We start from the raw sequence: 19458 nt of genomic DNA, 5'->3' as shown, positions 1-19458 counted from the left end.
AATATATGATTTATAATAAAATATGGTTTTGTTTATGTACTAGCTCCCATGGAAGAGTATGTTTTCACAGTGAGTTCAAAGACTAGTTGTCCACCATGCTCTGGAAATAATTTTTGTGACGACAGCAATAGCCTTGGAAATTTTTGTCTGTTTTTCCTGTGAGAACCAAGAATATAGAAGGATTTCCTCCCTTCCTCCTCTCCTCCTCCTTCCTCCTGTCTCTTTCTTCCTTTATTCCTGTGCTGGATATTGAACTTGGGTCCCCTTCATCCCCTCCTTCCTAGGCAAGCACTTGACCTCAATCCTCAGTCTTAGCGCTCTCTCTCTCTCTCTCTCTCTCTCTCTCTCTCTCTCTCTCTCTCTCAGCATTACTTAGGCAGATTGGGGGGTGTTCTATAAAAATAGAACCCCAAATTATGTCTGTGGATTGGTGATGTGAGGGAGGCGTGCTTGGTCATTTGGAGCAGGGTTTTCAGAAAGACTGCTCTCTTCTCTGCCCTGTCTTTCATGTGTGTTTCATGTGTGCTATCTCTTCTTTCCCACAGATTTCTGATGATGATTCATACGTCAGTGACATAAGTGATAATCTGTCCTTAGACAACCTCAGTAACGATTTAGACAATGAAAGACAGACTTTGGGTAAGTGTTGCATTAAAGGATCTCTGGAAGCCTGCAACTGTGTGTGTGTGTGTGTGTGTGTGTACATGATTTTACATGTGTATGTACATAAGCCAGGGGTCAACCTTGGGTGTCATTCATAAGTATTAGCTTTTGATACAGGGCCTCATGCTGACACTTGGGCCTGTCACTTAGTCTAGACTTGCTTATCCAAGAGCCCCAGGGATCCACCTGTCTATGCCTTCCCAGTGCTAAGTGTTATGCCTTGTGTGAGTACGTGCGCGCACACACACACACACACACACACACACACACGCATACACACATGCACATCACATTGTGGCACATGTATGCTACATAAATAAATGAATGTAGTTTTTAAAGATGGGTATATCATAATGTGAGTGTAAGCTGTGGGGTCCTTGGAGTGTCTGGCTAATCCTCTGCAGCCTATGAGTTCAGGAAGCAGCAGACAGTCGGGTAGGAAGATGCTCGTAGTCCACTGGGTACACAGTCCTCTGCACAGGTGCCTGAACATCAGACAGTCTCAGTGTTGGTTTCTGGTTTGCCACATTCAATACTGAAATCGCCATCCACCACCCATTTTCATACCCACACAGAGGACAGGGACTGTACCAGGTGCCTTTATTTTCGTGTCTCAGCTCGGCTAACATTGGTGAGCTACACTGATGGATGATCTAAACACTTCAGGGATTAAGCAGCAGGTGGGTGGCTTCCCACCATCTCCAAAGCCTCCCTTCCGCATTACATGTGGAAAGGAAGAGACTGTGCTCTGTAGAGATTCATCCCTTGGTAGGAAAACCTGAAGCCCCGTGAGTTTGAAGTAGAAGGTCAAGGATATGAGTGTGAGTCATTTCCCATGAAATCAGAGAATGAGAAGGAAAAGGAAGAGATGTCACACACTCACGCTCTTGCTCCCTCTGTGAGCACAGAGTGCTGTGAGCACTGAAAGGGTGCTCCCGCTACCTAGGAGGATGACAGATGCTGAGGCCCCTCCCCCATCTCTCGGAGGCAGAGTAAGGAGGATGCAGAGGTAAAGCCGGGAGGAGGGTTGGTCCAGAACATAGACAAGGGCTATGGTGCGTTAGCCGCAGCCAAGATGAGCATAGCTAGGCTGTCAGCCGCGTCTCTAGCTTGGTCCGTACTGTTTGGCTCAAACACAGCACACACTGGGCAGGCCTTCCTTCACCTGAACTTGAGCACTGGAGTCAGATGTCCTCAGTTGTCTTCAGACAGTCTCTGATGGTGACACTTTCTAGACATCTTGAAAAGATGCCTGCAGAAATAAATATCCTTTATTTATGTCCTATGACTGTTTGCCTACTGAAGGAAGAACCCACATTCTGTCCATGGGTGTAGCTCAGTTAGTAGAACGCTTAATTGGGATGCAGGAGGCCCTGGGTTCTGTCCCCAGCACTGCACAAAGTCAGGCATGGTGGTGCTTGCCTGTAAGCCCAGGGTTGGGGAGGTAGAACCAGGAAGATCAAGGGCATTCTTGATTGCACAGAGAGTTCAAGTCCAACCTGCTTGATAGACGAGACTCTGTATCAGGGGAGAAAATGAAAGTGAGAAAAAAAAAACAAACCTGTGCCAGGCAAGGCTCTCTTCAGTCATTACACTAGAATTTCCCCAGAGTGCCCCGGGGACACTAAGTGGTCAGGATGCTTCCTATCAGTTTCGTTCCCAAAATAGCACAGGTCATGTGGCAGGACCTGTTCCTGTGCCGAAGGCCCCGGAAGTCGCTGAGAATGTAGACTGAAGGGCGTTTTTGAGTACCAGCCCCATCTCTAGTCCTTGCTGGTTGTGTGTGCTCATCCCTCCTCTGTGCCTTCTTTCTCACCTATAAAATGGGCATAATAACATTGTTGACTTCAAGAAGTAGCCTAAAAGCTCAGAAGAGGCGCACATGCCAGAGGCTGAGGCGACCCGCAGCAGTCAAGTGGCTGTGGAGGCCGTCCTTGAAATGTCAGACGAGTACATCAAAGACAATCTGAGACTCGCCTGCAAGGTTGTTTCTAAAGATGCCATCATTTTCTGCTATGCACCTGTGTCAGATTTTTGCCCATTTACCAATTAAAGTAAGTGTGGCACTTAATTGGATGCTTAACTTACCGTGTGACTACGCAGCATGGCCCCAGTTCCAGGCTCTTCTCTTCATCAAGGCTGCCTTCTTGTTCTGAGGAGTGCCTGTGCAGTGCGTGAATGAGTGTTTATGTTCAGTAAATGAGCACACAGCAGAAAGTGGTGTGTTATCCATTCATCAGTACAGCGAAAAGATGCCATTTGAAAGACACAGGACAAGGAAGAGCTGCCAGACCTTGAGGCAGAGAGGTGGGCAGTAAACGTACACACTTCATGCACCGAAACCTCCATGGACCCAGTTTACAAATAAATGCCAAGTCCGTGTGGAACTGGAAAAGCAGACATAAGAAACAAGAAAGGAAAGAACTGCCCACAGGAGCATTCTAGAAATCTCCTGTGTTCCTCATACTGTACGCCCTTTTCATGTTCTGCTTATTCAGATGTCTGATTCTCCTGCCTCAGCCTGCCGAGTGCTGGGATTCTGCATGCATGCCTCCATACCCAGCATCACTGGTTAAAATGGTGTCAAATTGCTAGGGAGACACTATTACCTCCAGATTAACTAACACTGGAGAACTTCCTGAATAAGCAGAACATGAAAAGGGCGTACTGTATGAGGAACACAGGTGATGAGTGCTAACTTACCAATGATAGTCCCAAATGTAAATGGTTACTATCTGATATGCTCCTTTACCGATAGTCCCAAATGTTCATGGATACTATCTGGGTTGGTAGAATAATAGATGGAAACTATTTTTTTCTTATATATTTAGGATAAATACAATTTAGTCAATAGATAGTGCGAAGCTATCCCAGTACTGGAAATGTGGAAACAGGTGATTGTGAGTCTAAGGCTAGCCTGGGCTACAGAATAAGACCGAGTCCCAAACAAAATGCATAAACACAGAGTTGATTTTTAAAATTGGATGTGTTTAAGTTGAGTTTATACCAATCTCAACTTCTATTGGCATAGAAACCCCATTTCCATTCGTATTCTGAATATGAAATTTGAAGGTCTCCCCAGGAATGGTTTGATTTATTTGGCAGTGCCGGGGTGTGGTGCACAAGCACATGCTCTGCTACTGAGCTGCACCCCAGTCCTGAGTCTTGCTATCTAATTGTTCCGAATTCTTTTGCCAGTTTCTAGCTTTCCGCCATACACTGGGTAACTGAGTTCTGATAGTACTTGCTAGGGAAGGTTATATTCCTGGATGACTTTAAATGGTGAAATAAAAACAGAAGCATCCCGGAGTCAATCAGGTTTCCCTCCTTTCAGGGCCCCTTCTGGAAAGTAGTGGGGAAGCCAGGTCCAAAAGGAGGACCAGCCTGCCAGCGCCGGGTCCCAACACCAGTAGCGTTAGCCTGTGGAGCATCCTGCGCAACAACATTGGGAAGGACCTGTCCAAGGTGGCCATGCCGGTGGAGCTGAACGAGCCCCTGAACACGCTGCAGCGGCTCTGCGAGGAGCTGGAGTACAGCGAGCTTCTGGACAAGGCTGCGCGCATCCCCAGTCCCCTGGAGAGAATGGTGAGGGCTCCACCTCCCGCGTCATTCTGAGCCCAGAGGCCTAGAGCCCAGGCCTCGTTTTGATTGCTCCTTTAGAGATCGTGGCCATCTCTCAGAAAATATGCAGTCCTCCCCTGCCTGACTGTGAGCAGCCACCGCATCCGAAGCTGCCTTGGGGAAGCGAGGGGCTCCTGCAGCTGGTGCCTGGGGGCGGGTGTTTCTGTTCTTGTGCTTGCTCTTTCTCTGGAAGCTTCCATCTGATGGTTCTGATAGGCCTGGCTGGAAAACATGGCTTTAAACTGTGTTTATTTTTACTACCCTCAGAATTTAATCTCCTGAGTTGTTTCCCTCATCCCGAGTAAATTTCCCTTGAGAATGTTTTTGTTTATTTCGGGAATTGGCCCATTCGTTCCTACGCTTTTGGAAAATATCATTCACAGAAGGACATTTTACATGGAATACCAGAAAAATTCCTCTCTCTCTCCCTCCCTCTGTCCTCCCTCTCTTCCCCATGTAGGGTTATTTAAATAAACAGCGTTGTTTATGAAACTCCTGAAAATTCTAGTTCTGTAGACTGTTCTTCCAGCTTCCTCATATGTGAGTTGGTGCACACAGGATTCCTTGCCTGTGTAGTGAGCCAGGACTCCAGTGTCCCCGCCCCAGGAAGATTTCTTGCTTGTTATTTGCTGCCTGGCTAAATTGGAGAGGAACCTCCCCCTGTGGGTGGGGCTTCACAGAATTAGGCAACAACATCCCACACTTCCTGCAGCAGAGGATGGAGACCCCTTCAGACTCCACGCAGACCCCAGTTATGGCCCCCATAGAGCTTCTTAGCTGTCATGATTTGGGTATGAAAGGGAACCCTCAGATCTTGCTAAAAGAGACATCCCATGGTCATTTGGCCTGATCTCCGGGGTCTTCTCATCAAAGAGATTTTCTCTCTTGATACTAATGATCATAAGTGTCAAAAACCGTAAGTTGTGATTTTGCCCTTCTTGTTAAATTTCCCCAGAGAGTGTCTGCTGAAGACAGGAGACAGGAAGCGTCTAAGGCAAATGGTAAAAGTCGGCATTCATGGCAGCTTGATTCAAAGAAAATGACTCGCTTTGAACATGAAAATATTCATAAGTGTGTCTCTCTCCTGTGGCAGTTTAGAACCCTTAAGATGTTCAGCAGTCGATCCCTGCACTTGTCTGTGATCAGTGTTCAGCAGTCGATCGATCCCTGCACTTGACTGTGAACAGATATTTGTGGGAAATATCACAGCTTCCAGCCTGCAGTCCCACACTGGGGATGCTGAGGCAGGAGTATTGGTACAAGTTTTGGGCTGACTGATTCCTGTTCCTGACCTTGAACAAAAGTTTGAGCTGAGCGTAGTATAATCACTCCCGTAATCTCCACACTATGGAAAAGGCAGGAGGACTGATGCAATTCCAGGCCAGCATGACCTATAATATAAGATCTTGTCTCAAAAAAAACAAAAAAGAGAATCAGAAAGTTTCAAGCAAGACCAAATGTCCTGAGCATGACCTAGCAGCTGAAGCCACAGCCCAGGTGACTCCTTCTCTGCCTTGAGGTCACCACGCTCTCCTGTGTGGCTCCTGTGGAGGCACTTCGCGTCACCAAAGGGAAGATTTTGCTCTGCCTGCCTCTCCTTACTTCCAGTATCATGGCTAACACTGTGTTCTTTAGTTTGTTGTAACATATTTGTGCATGTGAGGTCAGAGGAGGATGTTGAGTGCCCTGGATCTGCAGTTAGTGAACCACCATGTGGGTGCTGGGAACCATGCTCTGGTCTTCTGCAGGAGCAGCAGTGCTCTTAAACCAAGAGCCACCTCTCCAGTCCTGTAGTTTAAAGGAGACCCAAGGTGTTCAGCCTTCCACGTGGAAAGTGAGCTTACTGTTTGGTGCGTCGAAAGCTAAGGAGACAGAGAGAGAAGAGGAGGCTGCTCAGTCAGAATTGTGTGTGCAGTATAAGCAGAAAGACCTGACTTGGATTCCTAGAACCGATGTAAAGGCTGGGGAGTGGTAACCCTTAGCACTGGAAGGTGGCAGGACAGGTAGCTTCCTGGAGTTTGCTGACCAAATTAGTGAACTCCACGTTCAGTAACAGACCCTGTCTCAAAGAACTATGTGGGGAAGCAACTAAGGAAGACACCTGATTCTGAACTCTCGCCCCCACATACATGCTTACTCCAACACATGACACATGTGCGCACATGCACACACATAGAGACACAGCCAGTTAGAGATGAGACTGAGCTGAACATAGCATACCTCTGCTTCTCGGGGTGTAACAGTGACTCTCATAGTTCCTTTGCTCTGTGTGAATTGTAAGTTTCTGGGTGTCTACTCTATCAATTGGTGATTAGTTCAATGTATTGTATTTTTTTAATTTAAGGGATCCTTTGACTTACCTGTCCTCTCACCATCTGCCCTGACACCCTGACACTGGGTCAGCCCACCCTGCCTGGGTGCATGGAGGGCCTTTAGTGTTGACATGCTGTTGGATGAATTTCATCCCCTCAATCAGATCTTGGCTTCCAGGTTTCAGTCACCAAAATAAATAGGCAGTTCAAACGGGTCGACTTGCCTCTGGGCCCAAATGAACATTATTTAAAGCTACAGTTGTCAGCCTAAGCTGTTTGAGTTTTCTTTAAAACCAAAGGCCAGTCCTTGTCTTTCTGAAATAGAGGCCTTATTTCTTTATGACAGATTTATTGGTGACACAGAAGTAAGCCAGTCCCGTCCTTCCTTCTGTTCACAGGTATACGTAGCAGCCTTCGCCATCTCCGCATACGCATCCAGCTACTTCCGAGCAGGCAGCAAGCCGTTTAACCCGGTCCTTGGAGAAACGTACGAATGCATCCGACAGGACAAAGGTTTCCAGTTTTTTGCTGAGCAGGTGATGTGCGCCCTTTGTGTTTGTTGAGAGCATTGCTTTGCCTGCTATTAAATGTGCTTGTGAAATATTTATTTTCTCCCTTTCACTGGCTTCAAAAGGACTGAGATAATTACAGGCTTGGCAACATAAATCCAGGATCCATTTTCTCTCTACGGAAGCCCAGCTACCACCCACGGCACACGGGCCTCAGTCACTCTGAGCACCTGCCAGGTTACATGAAGCAGCAACAGCAGTACTTGTTCTCCTTCAGATCATTAAGGACATGCCAAGGCACAGAGCCTCTGACCAGAGTGCGTCTGAGAGGTTGAAAGTATGTCCAAACAGTTGGCACCACCTTTAGCGGAGCCTGGCTACCCCTCAGAGTGGGCATGGTCACATCAGGGCAATGGTCTAGAGTTTTACTTAAGAGGAATCACTCGTGTGTATTTATTATTTAGAGCAGTAAGCTGTGTCCTTTTTTAAAAATGTTTCCTGTGTGCCTGGTACTATTGCAGATGCCCAGACCCCACAGTGGAATGGGAGGCTGTAGAGACAGACAAGAGTCCCTGTCCTCATTTAGTGGATAGCCATGTTTGTTGTCCTTCTGTGGCCTGGGGTCCATGAGATCCTTCCAGGAAAGTTAGCATGGAAGGTTCAGGAACCTCCCAGCTCACATTAGAAGTGCAGTTCTGTTTCTACAGACGGTAGAACTCTGGGCAACTTACTTAGCCTCTTTGTGTTTCAGTTTCCTCTTTAAAGCCGGGCTGACAGCCGCCGCCAGTGATCTGTGGGGACAGAGAAGGGTCTGGTCTATGAAGTGTGGCTGCTCTGTGAGGTCCCTGTCCTCACTGCTGTGTGAGGGCTCGCGTGTACCGGGGAATGGATACCCCATGTGTTTGCCCATGTGGAACACTCCTTCAGCTAAAATAGAAATCGTACCTTTAGCAAGATGAAAAGCAACTTCCTCCCCTTTCAGGAGACTAGTCATCATTACTTTGATATATTTCTCTCTCAACTCCTAGAAAACTGAGGATAAGAGGGAGTGGGGGGGTTGCTAAAACACTGTCTGCCTTCTGGTTATTTTTGTCAATGGATTTGCATTATAGGACCGGGAGAGACAGCATGGTGCGCTTGGCTTTCCTTTTCTGCCGCCCACCCTTTGTCTCTCTTTTTCTCTGAGATGATCTCACTGCAGATGCAGTCTGGCCTCAAACACACTCTCTTCTGGCCTCAGCCTCTTGAGTGAAGGGATTACAGGTTCAAACCTCCACCCCCAACCTCCCAGAAACTGAAGAAACTGCTGCTTGTCTTAATGTAGTATAGGCTGGGAGCGGTCATGCCTCGGGTAGGAGGGTTGAGAGTTCAAGTCCAGTCTTGGCTCCATAGAGAGGTCTGGAGCAGCTTGGGCTACCTCAAGAAACCCTATCGCAAAAAAAAAAAAAAAAAAAAAAAGACAAATGCAGAAACCTAAACCTAGAACAAGTGTGTTCCCTGAGGAAAATGAATACGCAAATGCTGCCAAATGTATTGCCAGTGGCTTCCCAGGTGAAAAATGAGATCAATATTGCTTAATATGGGCAGATGGAGGGGGCTGAATCAGTAGTTAAGGGATCCAGTAATCTGTCTGATTCAAATTCAGCTGGGTTATTTAAATACTGAACTCAAAATGGAATGAGGATAAATGAAGACATGATTCGGTTACCATGGTGTTATATGCACTCTTGTAAAAAGAAAAAAAAAAAAATGGAGGCCCAAAATAGCCCCAAACTACAGCTGACAATCAGGGCAGGAGGAAGAACTGTGAGGGGAGAGGGGCGTGTGAGGGGAGAGGGGCGTGTGAGGTGGGAAGGTGAGGGGCAGCCAAGGAGCCCTGGGGGGGGGGGTGGCACCAGTCAAGGGGCCTGCCAGCACATCTGCTGTGGCACTTGAAGAGGAGGACCAGGGTCCAAGGGCAGGTACCCCTGTGCCCAGAGACATCACCAGAAAGTGCCAGATACCTTAGTCTCTGTGAACTGGATCCCAAGGCAAAAACAAACAGAAAGGCTGGCTGTTGTCTGCAGCAGAGGCTGTGCCCCTGTTTGCTCAGTGTGCAGCCTTGCCTAAGCAACCTCAGTCCATGGAGCCTCAGCTGTGTCCTCTTCTGATGGGAGTGGCAGCGCATGGCCCGTGGAAGGATGCGGGGACAGTAATACACTCACATGAGAGAATGCTTGGTTATTGCTCTTACATTTAGAGAGAACTTTTAAACACCCTTAAATATAGAGTGTTAAGGGGAGTGACGGAGGCCCAGGACGGGGGTAAGATCTGCTGCATCCCCCTGCTAGCACTGGAGGCTGAACACTGCTGTGAGACCGAGAACAAGCCCTCAGGCAGCCGTATGCTGGCTTTGCTGTCCTAAGGACCACTGGTCCTGATAGAGACGGAGCCACATCCTCCGTCTGGATTTTAGCCTTGTGGCTTAAATGGCTGCTGCATTTAGTGCGCCCAAGGAAAGCTGAGCCTCTTGGGACTGGGATGCTAGCACTCTCAGTATTTGCTGGGACAGGTGGATTTCCCCATTAGCAGATGATGTGAGAAGTGGGATTATTATCACAGGAGAGTATTCACTGTGAAGATGTGTGTCTGCCTTCTGCCATAGAAGCAATCAGTTAAGGTCAGAGTCTCCTTTTTATGGGGTGCTGGGCATACCTCAGCTCAGCTCAGCTCAGCTCAGCTCAGCTCAGCTCTGCACACACACACACACACACACACACACACACACACACACACACACACCTTCCTCCTGTCCTTATGCAAGTCCTCACTAGATGACTCCCTGTATATGAAGCCCTCTAGTGTAGCATATCTAAGGCACAGCGTCCTAGTCATTTTATGTCTATACCTGCTTGTATGGCTTTTCTGCATCTGGCCCAAGAGACTGTCTTCCCCATGGAGGCAGCATGAGGCTGCACTTACCCAGTATGTGCAGGTGACAAGCTTTTAAAAGTTGGGGGGATTCTGTGGTTTCCTGTGACCTCTAGCAGTATAGATGTCCAAAGAAACATAGTAATGATTTGAGTAGGGGCCCCAGTTTAAGACTGTGTGTGCACGTGCATGAGCTCATGTGCATGCGTGTGCACACGCTTGTGTGCTCAGGTGCCCTTGGAGGCCACAGGGAACACTGGATCCCTTGGAGCTGAAACTATGGGTAGTTATGCCCACTTAGTGTGGGTGTCGGGAACCAGACTCGGGTCCTCTGCAAGAACAGCAAGAACTCTTAGCTGCTGAACCCTCGATCCACCCCCCTTTACAATTTTTCATTTTCATGGCTTAAGATGTAGTAATAACAGACACTGGTGAGGTTATCTGAACACTCAGGATGCTAAGGCAGGAGGATCACAGTTTTGGCTAGCCTGGGATACCTATCAATCTTGTTTCAAAAACAAAGAATCAAGATTAAATAATTACCAAAGACTCGGCAGTTTGGGCTACCTCTTCCAGTGCATAGAGAGGCTTCCAGTCGATCAAGTGTCGCCTGTGAATGGGCCCTTTCTATGTGCGTTCAAAAGGACAAGCCCTTGACTGTCAAACTGCTTGGTATCTTGTTCACAGCTGAAGATGCTGAGACCAGATGTTAGCATTGGTGTGCTGAGGTCAGAACCGTCTCTCTGACTTCGCTTTACAAAGAAATAAATGCAGCACAGAAAGGTTAGAAAGATTAGATAATGTATTTGCCTTGAAACTGGATCACATGGCAATGGACAGCCTGAGAGACCTGTTAGGAGGATTCTCTAAGAATCCAGTTAGGACACGATGAGGGGTAGCCCAGGGTAGGAGCAGTCAGGGTGGGAACAGTAGTCAGATTCTGTATCTATTTTGACGTTTCACCAGGTAGACTGTGGCATTTTTATTGATTATTTGGGGGCCCTCACATCATGTACCCTGATTGTGTTCACCTCCTAGTCTTCCCACGTCTGTCCTCTCCCCCCCCCGACCTCTCCTTTAAAAAAAGGGGGGGGGGAGATGGAGAGGAAATTCTACTTTTGTGTTGTTCATATACTCACTAGAGCATGCTCTAATTCCTAGTGGCCCCACCCCTTGCCCTCATGGGGCAGCTGGCCCCGCCTCTCTCTCCAGCGGTTTCTGGCGTGCATGCAGGCAAAGAAAGATCATTTTTTCTTTAGGCGGTCATGAAAAGGCACCTTAATGGTGTGCTGTGGCTTGAGGAGGCAGGCACAGGAGAGACATCTCTGGATGCAGTCCCTGCTGTGCACAGAGAGCACCGCGTAGGGTCTGGGACCAGATACAGCAAGTCGGCTGGGAAGGTAGTGAGCAGCAGGTTCTATGCTGAGAGCCCCTGCTTCCTAACTTATAAAATAAGGTTCGTGAAGATAGGGGGCTATTCTGTCTTCATGAAACAATTAAAATTCCATCTCTCCCAGGCCAGGAGGAGATCACTCAGTGTAAAGGTGCCTGCCTCCAAGCCTGATGACCTGAGTTCGAGTCCTTAGACCACACTGACACCTTCCTACAAGTTGTCTACTGATCTCCACACGGTAACACATAAGGCACAAACTGATGTAAAAGAAGTTTAAACAGTTTAAAAACACAAAAAAACTATTTTCAGTTCACCTAAAGGCAGATGACCAAATACCTTTTTATTGATCTGCTGCAGTGGTTTTAAAAGATTGTATCTGTATTCTGTTTTGTTTTGTTTTGTTTTTTTGAGACAGGGTTTCTCTATGTAGCCCTGGCTGTCCTGGAACTCACTTTGTAGACCAGGCTGGCTTCAACTCAAAAATCCTCCTGCCTCTGCCTCCCAAGTGCTGGGATCAAAGGCGTGCGCCACCACTGCCCCATATCTGTATTCTTATCAAATGTGTATCTCACGGGATCTCCTTTAGTCCCTATGGGCAGTATGCTTCTCCCTATATAGAGAGAGATCCAAGGCCTTCCATAGGAACCACATGCTTCTCCCTGTTTTATAAGATTTAAAATGATTACGGAGCAGGCACATGGTGTTTGTATACCGTAGTGTGCTTTGAAGTTTATGTTTGGCGATGTTCGTAAGTGTGCCAAGGTCCTGATGACGGCTGTATTACCCCTTCCTGCACTCCATAGTGAGACACGTCAGGTGAATAGAGACCTGGGATTGGAGGAGTTAAATTATTCTAATTTAACCGCATGAGATCCTGCAGTTTAAAACCTGACTAGACTATTTTGAGAGCTGTCACGTGGGAGAAGGGGGAACCATAAACCACTTTAAAGCAAAGGGCTGCCTTGATTATAGGAGTTGGGTCCCTGAGCTAGTGAAAATTCCTCTCCAAACCTGCAGAGAGAAGCAGGGGCCTCGCTGAGTCAGACAGCACATGGGGAACTAAGACACATCAAGCAACAGCAGGGTTCCGCCGCCTCCTTCCCATAGCTGGGATCTCATTGAGGAATCTGAAGGTGTGGGTGCTGTTTTTGTCTCTGCTCCCCAGTCTGTCAGTTAAGGCCGCGGCAGGCCGCCTGGGGATCCTTCCGCCCCACAGCTCTCCATATAACCATATAAGGGGTGGTTTGCAAAGCCCGGTTCCTCAGCACAGGTGGGCCCAGAGCGGGGCGTGTGAGCGCCTGTGGACTTACCATCCTGTGTCCTTACACACCCTCTCATGCCAGGTAGAGCTAAGTACTGAGCCGAGCCATTAATGTGCTTTTGAGAACAATTCAGCCGCTTAATACTGAGGCCCCATCTCTGTTTTACTTTGCAAACCCTTTAAAAGCTGTGGTTTGGGAAACCTGACCCATCTGGTTTCAGCCTCCATCTTGTTCATAAGAAAGACCTCGGGTAGACACTCCAAAGAGAAGATGTCTCTGTTAACAGCCATTAAAATCAGAGAAATGTCTGGAAGAGCACTGCCAATATGGCTGCTTTTGTTTTGTCCTGATGATCTGTGTCAACAGCACACGGCTCTGAGTGCTACTGAGGTAAAGAAGAGAGGGCACACACACACCCCACACCCCATTTTGTTTTTAGCTTCTCAATTGATGGATAAAGCAATGGCGGGCCCCCAGTGACAGTCTGTTTTGAGGATCATCCCTTCTAGGACGTAAATACTTAATCAATATTTCATTATATATTGGTGATAAATAAACACATTTTCCTTTGTGTGTTCATGCGTGTTTGCACATATGTATGCATTCACGTGTGTGTGTGTTCATGTGTTGCCTGGGGCATGTGTGGAAACCAGAAGAAAACCTTGAGGGGTTCCTCAGGTGCTGTCTACCATGGTTTTGTGTTTTTCTGAGAGAGTGGTCTGGTTCCCCATCCAGTTGCCTGCGCTGGCTGACCAGAGGATCCCCAAGCATCTGTCTGTCTGTACCCAGTGCTAGAATGACAAATGCCTGCCAGCACGCCCGGCTGGGTGTGGGTTCTGGGTCTACATTCTGATCCCCACACTTACACAGCAGTCCCTTCATGGATCAAGCCATCACCGCAGTCCCAACACAATTCTCCCCTTAATGACTGGTGAACTTTCTTCAATGGCTGTGGTTAGCTCTGCTTGACAGAGATATTATTCTTAAGAATTTAATCTAAGGGGTCAGAGAGATAGATGGCTGCCAAGCCTTTGGACTTTTGAGTTCCATCCCTAGAACCCACAAAGCGAAAGTTGAAAACTGGCTCCCACAAATGGTTTTCACACTTTCCACATGAGCCATGGTACATAAGTGTGTGTATGTACATGTACATACACATGCACAATAAGTTAATGAATAAATACATGTATTTTTTTTTAAGAATTATCTTGGGTGGACCTCATCAGTGACTTAAGAGTCTGGACTTTATGATTCGGTGTCCTGAGCCCTTAGGGAGACATGGTATTTCGTTGCTTAGAAGTAGCTCTTCCAGTGACTCTGACCGCTTAGTCAGAATCCTTGCAGGTCTTTTCAAAGCATGTCAAACGCAGTGCTGGCTGGGAGGGTGCAGCCCTCAGACACCCCTGTCTTTATGCCATACTGTTCAAATCATGCCTGTGTCCTCATCACCTGAGGGTTGGGCCGTTCTTCCAGGAGACTTCCAGTTCCAGCTTCCTTCCCTCCCAAGGAAAGAGGAGCTGGCTATGTCAAGAGTGCCCCCTAGAGGACACCCACGTCCTAGCTACAGCCCTGCCCCTTTGCTCATGGCTCAGCTCAAGGGATAGGAATGGCAGGCATAGCAGTGTGTACTCAAACTGTGTTTTGTCCCTTGTCTCCATCAGGTCAGCCACCACCCACCTATCTCCGCCTGCCACGCCGAGTCCGGAAACTTTGTTTTCTGGCAAGGTAATGTGCTGATCCTTTTGACTGCCACCTTCATAGCACGAAAGGTTTTGTTTGCTCTAGGCATCCCTCTGTCCCCATGGTTCGATCTCAAAGCTTTTCCTCTCTCTTTTCCCTGTAACTTCTCTCGGATTGCCTCACTTGTTGAAGGGTTTACAGGGTTCCCAGCTTTTTAGCAGAGGGTAGGCAACAAATGGGTTTCTTGCTTTTTAAAAATTTAAATCTTGTTTCCAAAATTACTGTTGACACCTGACTTCTATTCTTTTTTTATGAATATCTTTTATCCACTGAACTTTTCCCATTTATTTGGTGTCTGTGTGTCTGTGCATGCACACATATGTGCGTGCGTGCGTGCGTGCATGCATGTGTAGGTCAAATGATAACTAACAGGACTGGGCCTTTACCTTCTGTCATATGGTTTCGAAGGATGGGACTCATGACTAAGTCTTGGTGACAAGCACCTTCTCCTGCTGAGCCATTTCACTGGCCTCTTGGTTTTGTTTTTTGTGTGTTTGTGTTCTTGGTTGGTTGGTTGGTTGGTTTTGTTGTTGTTTTGAGTGTTGTTTGGAGGTTGTTGTCTGTGTTTCATGGTTGCTGTTATCTTGCTTTGTGTTTATAGCTATTTCTGGCTTTGTTTTTGCTGCCCTCAAGAACATAAGCCAAAAGGTTTGGGAAAGGCGAGCACCTCTACCACTGAGGTATATAGTCTTGTCCCCTCTTTACATTTGGGGGTGGGGTGGTTTTGGTATTGATGTTCCTAAACCTTACCTTTGGAGATGGAGGGAGATGGAAAGTTGTTCAAAAAATAATAATAATGCTTCAGATCTTTCCAAAATAAGTTCTGTAAAATGTTTATTTATCCACAAGATTGGGGTACAGTTAGAGAAGCTGAGCATCCCAGGTTTTGTTTGTCGGGTACAGAGGTTCCTGTAGCCCAGGCTAGCCTCAGATTCACGTCATAGACTAGGATGGCTTGAAACTCCTTATCCTCTGGCTTTACCTCCCAAAGTGCACGGCTTCCAGGCACACACTACCACACCTGGTTTTTGCAGTGCCAAGGACTGAACTTCCAGCCTTGTCATGCGACTCTGCAATTACCAACTGAGTTACAGCCTCAGCTCCTAATCAACTTTTAAAACGTTATCTTTACCAGCACTCTCATTTGGTTCCTGTGCAGTCTATACACACTGGTGTGTGCACATATCTTTGTGATCTTTGAAAGTACAACATCACACTGTAACGCTTCCCACTCACTCTGTCTGGAGACTGGCAGTACTACTGATGGAAAAGTAAAGGCTAATTGTTTCTTTTCTTTAATCTTCTCTAATGATGCTTGATATTAGATATTTTGAAGCCTACTTTTCATTAAAACCCTCTGGAAATGTTTCTCATAAGACTCCCAAGCTTCCACCTGATAAATCTCATTCTCTTGGTTTTCATAAAGCCTGCATTTTTGTTTTTAACGAGAGAGTCCTCTCAGAATAGTCCCTGGAGGCCCCCATGTTACATTCCTCCTCGCCCTGTCCTGGGTGGTTCCACCTGTTTCCTGGCTATAGGATCCTCAAGTCTTCCTCATCTTGTCTCACATTTCTCTGCCCTTTAACCGGATTGTTTAGATCATTTATGTTTGTTGTGATTATAGATGTAAGTGATTTAAGTGTGCCTTGCTTTTATTTGTCAAATCTGTTCCTTGTTCCCCCTTTCCTCTTTTTATGCCTACTTTTGAATTAGTTAAGTACTGTATATATGTCCATGTGTCTCTTCTGTTGTTGTATTATACCTAATAGCTCTTTATTTTGTGCCTTAGTTGTTACTTCAAGATTCATGTTATGTGTCTTTAAGGTTTTGCAATCTGCCATCAACTGACATTACTATACACCAGTTTAGATGAACTAAGAAACATAGCAAAGTAAACCTGACCTTTGTAAGATTGTGTGTGTTGTAAGTTTAGCAGTGTGTTGTTATTTGCTCAAATCCAAATTTCCATTTTCCAGTTTTCATACCAATTTTTTTGAAAAATGTCCACACTATATCATTTACCTACTTAAAGTATATAAATTTCTGATTTTTAAAGTCAGCACAATTAATTTTAAAATAGTTTTATCACTTCAAAAACAACTTCTTTGGCAAACACACTCTCCCAGCTTCCTTTAAATTCACGATTTGCAGTATCTCTTTGGAGGAATCCACTCACCTGTCTCACCTGGACCACAGCCACACATCTCCTGGTCACCCTGCCTCTCTCTGCCTCTCTGCCTCTCTGCCTCTCTGCCTCTCTGCCTCTCTGCCTCTCTGCCTCTCTGCCTCTCTGCCTCTCTNCCTCTCTGCCTCTCTGCCTCTCTGCCTCTGCCTCTCTGCCTCTCTTCCCCTCTGTGCCTCTGTGCCTCTGCCTCTGCCTCTGCCTGTTCTTCTGTCTCAGTGCAGTGAACAGTCAAGGCCTGCTTCGCATTCTCATTCTCCCTTCTCTCTCTCAGTGTCAGCATCCACAAATTAGGACAACTGACATTGCTTATAAATATTCCCTCCTTTTCTCAGCCTGTGTCTGTTTGCCCTCCATTCTCCATTTTTGCTGCTTCCCTTAAGAACCTGCTGCACCACAGCTGTGGGCTATACTCACTCCTGCTGATCCCCTGAGCAGCCACAGCAGCCACTTCGCTTACCACCTTTTGACCCCTCTTGCCCATGTCCTGTTCTCTGTACAGCTTTGACATTTTTACAGTTTTTTGTCTGTTCACATTGGTTCCCTGAATGTTTTCAAAAAGGACTTATTAGCCATGCTTGCAGAACCAACTGTTTCCTCAGTCTGACTTTCTGCTCTAACCTCAGATAACCTCAGACCTACAGGACACAGCCACAGTCGACTCTCTGATACCTCTAACCCAGTAAATACTGTTTTCCCAACCCCGATTTCTCTATGCTCCATGAACTCATTTGGATTCTACAAAGCCTTGTTCACATGGCCCCTTCTGAAAAGCCTCATTCAAGGCTTTCGGTAGACACACAGCCATCCCTTCTGCCCCTGCACGCGCACACACACACACACCCCGTCTCATGCTACAGCACACTGGGATGGCCTGTGTCTGTGTGACCCCGACTTTTGTCACCCCACTTTCATGCCGTTGACTCTTTCAAGGGGACTTTGCCTTACAGCTTTGCTTTCCTGGTTCTATTTTTGGGGTGCCCAGTTGGCATTTCTAGCACATGAACAGTTATCTCCATTAGAACTAGTTTGACTATGACAGTTATAGAATGAACAGTCTCTATCTAGCTGTCTTGTGCAATACTTGATAATTTGATATTCCATTTCAGATGTGAGATGGAAAAATAAATTCTGGGGTAAATCCATGGAAATTGTCCCAGTTGGCACAACCCACGTGACTCTGCCTGCGTAAGTTTCTCTGTGTTAGGAATGTCAGCTCTCAGGCCATAGATCGACATTAGGGGCAGGATGCCCCACCATCCCCCTGGCTTGGAGTCTGTGCTTTTTCTCTTTTACTCCACCTGGCAGTGAGTTCTGGTAGTCTCCCCTGACAGGCTCAAAGAAATTACTAATTTCTTTCACTGGATGGAAGCGCCTCCTTCGGACGGCAGCTCTCTCAGCTGAGGTGTGTAAACACTCACTTCTGCTTCCTTCCGAGATAAAAGGTCATTTTCTTTATCATTGTGGTCCTGTTGCCCTGTCAGAATTCCCTCAGAGGCCCCCAGGACCCTAGGCTGGGCTGTCGGGAATCACACACTGCTGTGACCTTTCACCCATGACTGGTGGTCAGGTCGCCACACCTTTCTTGTCTAATGCCCTCACCCACCTCATGGGATGTGTGGGAAAAATAGATGTTATGTATAAAGCACTTAGAGTATCGCTTACTATTTCCTCACAGTTGCTACTTAACTCTGTAAGCAATGCCTGAGTTCTTCTTTTATGAAAAAGATAGAAAGTGTAATTAGTAAGGTCTGAGAGCCTGGCCTCCTCCCCATGTTTCCCTCTTGTAACATCCCCTTCATACGGGGGTCTCGGCCACCAGCTGCCAGTAAAGCCCCCAGTGCCTTCAGGAGGCAGGAGGATGGCAGCTGAGGTATTTTCTCCTTCAAGAGCCTCAGTTCACACGCCAGTCACTTCGAGATGTATTTGATGTGGGATCTGTAGATAAGGGATTCGTTTCCTGCCTCCGTGTATAAATTAAGATGGCTTCTGCAGCCGTGGCTGGCTCTACTGGGAGCTATCTTTGACTTGCTCTTCTCTTTCAGTTTTGGAGATCACTTTGAGTGGAACAAAGTGACCTCCTGCATCCACAACATCTTGAGCGGACAGCGATGGATCGAGCACTATGGTGAAATTGACATCAAGAACCTGAATGACGACTCCTGCCACTGCAAAGTGAACTTCATAAAGGTACCTTGAGTGAGCGCGCTATGATGCTGGAGGGCTGAGGCAGTGCCATGTGCCCAGGGTATGGGCCACCTTCCACTCTGTCACCTGCCTCTCCTACCATCTGCCCTGAGGGCAGAGCCTGGGAGACTCATGGGACCATGACTGAGATACATGACGACATTACTCTAAGTGAATAACCCAGACATGAAAGGGTGTATTCTGTATGATTCTGATGATGTGAAACCCCAGAAGAGCCAAGCTCATAGAGAAAGAGAACAGAGCAGGTGGGGCATCAGGGGCCGGGTGGAGGGAAGGGTAGGAAGTCTGTGTGCCATGGGTTTAGGGTTTTCTGTTTGGGAAGGTGGAAGAGTTCTAGAAATAGATAGTAGTGGATAGACAGTTGGAGAATTGTGAGTCAGAGAACAGTCTGGGTTATATCATGAGACTCTGTCATGGAAGAAAGGATTAGGTGAGGGGACAGTTGTGCTTGTAAGTTTTACCACAGGAAAAGGCGTGATGACCAGCCATCCCATAACAGAGCTTTTCCCTCTGTACCGGTAAAATGGGCTAGACCGCTCTGTGCTCCAGGCGGGGTCGCGCACTTCCAGCCACCTGCCCAGGAGCTCTTTGGATCCTCAAATAAAAGACACACACACACACACACACACACACACACACACACACACACACACACACA

General features: G+C 47.1%; 1 protein-coding gene across 11 annotated transcripts in view; it reads left to right on the top strand.

Annotated features, from left to right (window-relative positions):
- Osbpl3 (oxysterol binding protein like 3) overlaps nt 1–19458 on the top strand; it is a 168933-nt gene that overhangs the window by 135741 nt on the left and 13734 nt on the right. For all 11 annotated transcript variants that reach the window (XM_029535014.1, XM_029535016.1, XM_029535007.1 and 8 more), the window contains 6 exons: nt 546–639; nt 3998–4248; nt 6995–7132; nt 14332–14395; nt 17702–17780; nt 18638–18782. In XM_029535014.1, the coding sequence (XP_029390874.1) occupies nt 546–639; nt 3998–4248; nt 6995–7132; nt 14332–14395; nt 17702–17780; nt 18638–18782 (771 nt within the window). The remainder of the gene's footprint in view (nt 1–545; nt 640–3997; nt 4249–6994; nt 7133–14331; nt 14396–17701; nt 17781–18637; nt 18783–19458) is intronic.

The sequence above is a fragment of the Mus pahari genome, chromosome 2, assembly GCF_900095145.1.
Source record: "Mus pahari chromosome 2, PAHARI_EIJ_v1.1, whole genome shotgun sequence".
In the NCBI taxonomy this organism is placed as follows: Eukaryota; Metazoa; Chordata; class Mammalia; order Rodentia; family Muridae; genus Mus; species Mus pahari.
Note: the sequence above shows the minus strand (reverse complement) of the source record. Positions and strands in the feature narration are given on the sequence as shown.